The 6,334-nt window shown below is 45.6% G+C and overlaps 1 protein-coding gene across 1 annotated transcript; it reads right to left on the bottom strand.

Annotated features, from left to right (window-relative positions):
- Positions 1 to 809: 809 nt before the first annotated feature.
- AURKAIP1 (aurora kinase A interacting protein 1) lies at positions 810 to 6,115 on the bottom strand. The gene is made up of 4 exons (XM_069947731.1): positions 6,043 to 6,115; positions 4,919 to 5,008; positions 3,424 to 3,860; positions 810 to 986 (listed from the first exon to the last, which is right to left on the bottom strand). Exons 2-4 carry the CDS (start codon positions 4,968 to 4,970, stop codon positions 888 to 890), a joined length of 588 nt encoding a protein of 195 aa, XP_069803832.1. The 5' UTR covers positions 4,971 to 5,008; positions 6,043 to 6,115; the 3' UTR covers positions 810 to 887.
- Positions 6,116 to 6,334: the final 219 nt, after the last annotated feature.

Raw genomic sequence — 6,334 nt, 5'->3', positions numbered from 1 at the left:
ATCTCACTTCTGCGGATTCGAAGCGAGAACTGCTGCAGATCCGGTATCAATTCACCCCTATGATAGCACATATTCGTAGCGGGATTAACATCCTGCTGTGAATATGGGCTTTAACTCCCTGGTGCCCGCAGCCCCGCCGTCACATTCCCGGCGGCGGCACATCCCCCCCCATGCCGGCCACATCCCCCATCAGCCCATCTCCAGCCCGCCGCCGCGAGCTTACATTACCTGCTCGGCGGCGTGGCTGCAGTGAGGCTCCCGGCTTCGGTCCCGCTCAGCTGATCTGAGCGGGACCGGAGTCGGCAGCCTCACTGCAGCCGCGCCGCCGAGCAGGTACTGTATGCTCTCGGCGGCGGGATGCGGGCAGCGGTGGGCTGATGGGGGGATGTGGCCGGGATGGGGGGATGTGACAGCGGGGCTGCGGGCACCAGGGAGTTAAAGCACATATTCACAGCGGGATGTAAATCCCGCTGCGAATATGTGCTATCATAGGGGTGAATTGATACCGGATCCGCAGCGGTTCTCGCTTCGAATCCGCAGAAGTGAGATCCGCTGTGGATCCGGTAGGTGTGAAGGCACCCTTAAAGAAAAATATTTTCGCTGAATTATTTACATGAACAAAATACAAGTTATCCTGAATGTTTTACCAGCTCAGCTCTTCCTGCTCTATATCATGATGCCAGAAGATTGGACGGCATTTCCGTGTGGACACGTTCCCTTGAATTAAATAGATTTCAGAGGTCAGTATGCATGTTCAGTGTAGGCACCAACCTACAGAGACAAATGCTACAATAAACCTTCTATACACGTCCAGTGTGTAAATTTCTTTATTACTAGTATTATTATCATACAATAAATTCTAAAGTAAAAGCCGCCTCCTCCAGATGTCAATATTTCACAAAGATCTTTGGAGTGATCCAACCGTCCGGGGCCTTCTTCAGTCCAGCTCTTTTCCAGATTTTCTCTAAATCCTTCTCAAAATATTTCTATTAAGTGAAAAGAAGGGAAAAGTTGACTCTTCACTAAAGGTGAAGATGGATGTGATATTACCCAGAAGAATGCAGCCTTCTTCACAAAATATCAGAATGTTTACAAAAACTTATACTGATTCGGAGTTACTGTATTATACTCCAGAGCTGCACTCACTATTCTGCTGGTGGGGTCACTGTGTACATACATTACATTACTGACCATGTATTGATTCTGAGTTACATCTTGTATTATGCTCCAGAGCTGCACTCACTATTGTGCTGGTGGGGTCACTGTGTACATACATTACATTACTAGAGATGAGCGAACCGGGTTCGGGTTTGAGTCGATCCGAACCTGAACGTTCGGCATTTGATTAGCGGGGGCTGCTGAACTTGGATAAAGCTCTAAGGTTGTCTGGAAAACATGGATACAGCCAATGACTATACACATGATTTCCACATAGCCTTAGGGCTTTATCCAACTTCAGCAGCCACCGCTAATCAAATGCCGAAAGTTCGGGTTCGGATCGACTCAAGCATGCTCGAGGTTCGCTCATCTCTATACATTACTTATCCTGTACTGATCCTGAGTTACATCCTGTATTATACCCCAGAGCTGCACTCAATATTCTGCTGGTTGGGTCACTGTGTATATATATTACATTACTTATTCTGTAATACACCTCAGAGATACCAATTACACTGATAACAAATATACACCACGGCAATTGCAGAACTTCTTTGAGAAGAAGCACCTTACGTCAGTCCATAACTAACCATAAAGCTCCATCTTCCTCTTCCAGAGGTTCTGCAGCAGCTGAGGCGTACAGTATAAGATTTATGAGCACTTGCTCTGAAGTACGTAACCTGCCTATGGTCTTGTACTTTTATGTGGCCATAAACTCCTGAAGACTTGCTGAGATTCATATAACACTACAGCGGGTGCCTTATTATTACATCTTATATTAGATTGGTTAAAAAAAAGAGCTTTAAATAGAGTGTGTGTGTGTGTGTGTGTGTGTGTGTGTGTCTGTCTGTGTGTGTGTGTAGTGTGGTCATTCTGTTAGTGAATGAAGGAGAATCTGAACCAGCCATAAGGGAAGCAGAGCTGAATGGCTGCCAATCCACCAATAGACTAAAGCATGAAAGAGGCCATTGTTACAGGTCTGTGAATGGGGCAGTAGTTGCACTATGTGTGTATGATCACTGGATTGTTTGTGCAGCCCTTTCATCCCTTACCAGGTACAGCTTTTACCCAATGTACGAAGCGGTGCCTGATCATGGATGAAGAAGCTGCACAAGCACCACAACTCCTTTAATCAGTTGGTTGGTAGGGGTGCCATGAGTAAAGGTTCCCATACAATTGTTGTCTGTACTGGTCCAGCTGTTGGTATAAGGTGTATGGGGCTCTCCCAATGTCCACCGACAGATGATATCAGTTGGGCATGATGAAAAATCACTACACAAACCCTTTGTTCTCAGAGAGATAAGCTGCTGCTAGAGCAGTCTGGCTGTGTGTATGGGGAGGATCAGAAAGATAACTGATGAACAAACGGTTGTTTGACCAACAGTTGAAGGTGTATAGCCACCTTAAAGAGGTACTCGAGCGGAAAAAAAAATTGTTTGCATCAACTGTGTCAGAAAATGCCCAAAATTTGTAATTTACTTTTATTTAAAAAATCTCCAGTGTTCCAGTACTTATCAGCTGCTGTATGTCCTTCAGAAATTGGTGTATTCTTTCCAGTTCGACACAGTGTTTTCTGCTGCCACCTCTGTCCATGTCAGGAACTGTCCAGAGCAGCAGAAAATCTCCATAGAAAAACTCTCCTGCTCTCGACAGTTCATGACATGGACAGAGGTTTTTCGCTGGAGTACCCCTTTAAGACCCCCAAAGACCTAATAGTGTCAGTCTACGTATGGGTTATTATTATTAAATTCTTGGAAAACCCTTGTATACAGCTACAGCGATTGCCCTGCCCTCTAATCACTTTATCAATTGCTATTATCATGCAGGCGTGCATCCCAGTTTCCCAGGACTGAAGTCAGCTTTTCCCCGAGAGGATCAGCAGTCAGCTAAAAGGCAGCCGGCTGATGAGTGGACTGCAGAGATAATAAAGCCCTCTGCTTCATTATTACTGTAAATTCGTTCATCTCTAGTGCCGGTCCTCTGGTGTAAGAGATGCACTTTGTAGCTGTTTTTGGCTAAACACAATGTAGGGAGATTTATGAAAGGGTGTAAATCTACACCTGGTGTAAACTGCCCACAGCAACCAATCACAGCTCAGCTTTCAGCTCTGGTAGAATAAAAGTAGTATATTTACACCCTTTCATAAATCTCTCCCAATATCTTTGTTCTCTTACTTCTATACCCTTCATTTATTAGCTGGAGAAGAGAGCAGCACCTTCTTCTTCTTACAGTGCCATGCCCACAGTGATACCAGCAATTCCTTACCTGCTTCCTCGCTCTCCGCTTATCCAGCACTTTCTTCCTAAGAAATTTAGTGCGCTTCTGCAGCTTCTTGTACTTGTGTTTGTTAATCTTCCTCCGCCGGATCTTAAGGACATTTTTACACTGTACCACACTGCTGTTCCCTTCATCCTCTCCCATATGGTCAGAGTCCTGACTAGTGGGGCAGTCATAGCTTCTGTCATGTTCTTCTGGCTCCTCCTGGGTATTAGAGGTGAGAGGCTTGGGAAGAGAGTATCGGGAGGTGAGTAAACTCTCTAGGGGACTGATGGACATCCTGCGGGGGACCAGTACATCATCCAGTTCCGGCTCCAGGGAGCACCATGTAGGGGGAGGCACTCGCGGTCTCTGAGCTTGCTGTGTGCTATAACATGCAAACACGGTCTTGTGACTTGTAGCTGCGCAGCGTGGAGCCAGACATCCTAGAAGACATGAGAGACGTCATACACTGCTCAACAGAACCACAACAGCTGTTCCTAAAGGCCCTATTCCACGGAACAATTATCGGCTGTATTCGTCCGATAATCGTCCCGTGGAATAGAAGGCAACGATCAGGCGACATCATTCATGTCGGCTGATCCTTGCATCGTTTGTCTTCCAAACATGTTGAAAACCAAACGACTCGTACAGCAACGATCTGCTGCCATTGCACCGTGGAATAGGAGCGGCGGCAGCAAACCGACGCTATCCTCTATGGGCTGCCTGGACGATCTAGCGATTTTTTGTATAACGGGGCATTATTGGCTACACATTCCCTATATAGTGGGATATGGTGCAGTCTTGTGTCAGTGGTGTATATCGGAAGATCCCCATGGCTTGTATCTCTGATGTTTACAAGTTAGGCTCTTGTAACCCTCAAACAGAAACTGCATAGTCAGGCAGAAGCCCTGATGCTGCTTCTGGGTAGTGTATGAGATGTGGAGACTCAACGCTGCCACTCAGCTTTCTCTCCTGTCCAGCCTGCCCTGAGACAATGCAAACAGCCCTGACCGCCTGATGCCTGTAAACAATGTATGTCAGTATATATGCCTGTACATCAGTATACATCTGTAGGCTGTCAGATGTATAGATTAGTGGCTCCCGTGTCACATGATCAAAGCTTGTCACGTCACACTGTGTTTATCACACTGCGTTGCATCTAAGATAAGTAAATGAAGTTGTGTTATGACCCAACAGCCACATGAAGGCCATCTTGGATGTACTTCATGAGACTACAAGGTATCGCTCTCAATGTGACCAAATTTACTTAACTTAGGTGTCATGCTGTGTGATCCACACAGTGCGACACAGCTAGTTTTGGTCACACAGTCACTTGTAATGCCAAAGTCCCAATCTCATATACAAGGAACTATCAATTATCTATTGCACAAGGGACCAGCCATGACAGCAATGTGAATAGAAACTATGATTATTACAATCACCAATAAAATAACAGTAACCTGCAGAGACTGTATTGTCTAGAAGGAGCCATCCTACTTACCTGCAAGCCTTGTGGCTATACTCAGATGAGAAGTCAGTCTTGTCAGCCACATGCTGAGATGGACAATAAGTTACTGGAGGTCAGCAGGGTCTGAAAGACAGAAATGATCCTGGTTACATCACATCCCCCAACAGAGAATAATGGTGCGTTTACACAGGCAAATTTATCTGACAGATTTTTTATGCCAAAGCCAGGAACAGACTTTAAACAGAGAACAGGTCATAAAGGAAAGACTGAGATTTTTCCTGTTTTTAAATCCATTCCTGTCTTTGGCTTCCAAAATCTGTCCGATAAATCTGCCAGTGTAAACGCACCCTAAGAGAGATCTGGGTCTGGATTACAAATACTTTGCATCCTAAAGGTCCCCCCATACAGAATGTACATGTGTTGGCTTAATCAGTCATTTTCGTAGGACCCGCTGATGATCTAAGGTCGCCTATAAAGATTAGACATGTTGGATTTCATTTGTTCTCAGGAAGATAATCCACCACCAGAAGAATCTAGCAGCGGTTTACTTACCTCTTCATTCAGAACATATGGATCAGGATACGGTGTGGTATTATCTATACTAGGGATGGGGAACCTTCGGCCCTCCAGCTGTTGCAAAACTACAACTCCCAGCATGCCTGGACAGCCGAAGGCTGTCCAGGCATGCTGGGAGTTGTAGTTTTGCAACAGCCGGAGGGCTGAAGGTTCCCCGACCCTGATCTATGGGTGACCCCCATAATTGACCCCCATAATTTCCAGGAGGAGTAACAGAGGAACCATGAAAGGACTATATTTTCTTAAAGCCAGCCATGTCAGGCGAGGTGAGAGGGAATCTCTTGTTAGCACACAGTATATGACATAGACCAGTGCCCCCAATTACAACTCCTAACATGCCCTAAGCATGATGAGAGTTGTAGTTCTGCAGTCACTGTAGAGTCTCAGGTTGTTATATGAGATGAGAGTAGAGCCACACCACACAGAGCTCCATGCTGCCCCCGGACTATATACTGACATGCGCAGACACCATTTCCCTGACGAGGTCACTTATACCAGATATATACACACTGACACCCCCTGTATAGCGCCCTAGTAACAATATATCCCTATAGTTTCTCTGTATAATGTATAATACACACCTGACCTCGGACCTTCTTTCCTACTGCACACCGACTTCCTGTCCGTTCTCATAACACTTCCCCATCTGAACACTGAATGAAAGTTCCGCATGTGACGCGCTCCCTCTAGTGGCCAGTGGATGAACTACGTCAAGTAGACAATTACACAGAATGGAGACCGTATATACCTCTGTATAACCTTCTCTATGATTCTCATATATAATGCCGCTCTAGAGGAGTATATAATTCAATGTACAGAATGTATAAGCCCTCAGTATACAGTGGGGAAGATGAGCTGGATGGGTTTATATTC

The sequence above is a fragment of the Dendropsophus ebraccatus genome, chromosome 12, assembly GCF_027789765.1.
Source record: "Dendropsophus ebraccatus isolate aDenEbr1 chromosome 12, aDenEbr1.pat, whole genome shotgun sequence".
Classification (NCBI taxonomy): Eukaryota; Metazoa; Chordata; class Amphibia; order Anura; family Hylidae; genus Dendropsophus; species Dendropsophus ebraccatus.
Note: the sequence above shows the minus strand (reverse complement) of the source record. Positions and strands in the feature narration are given on the sequence as shown.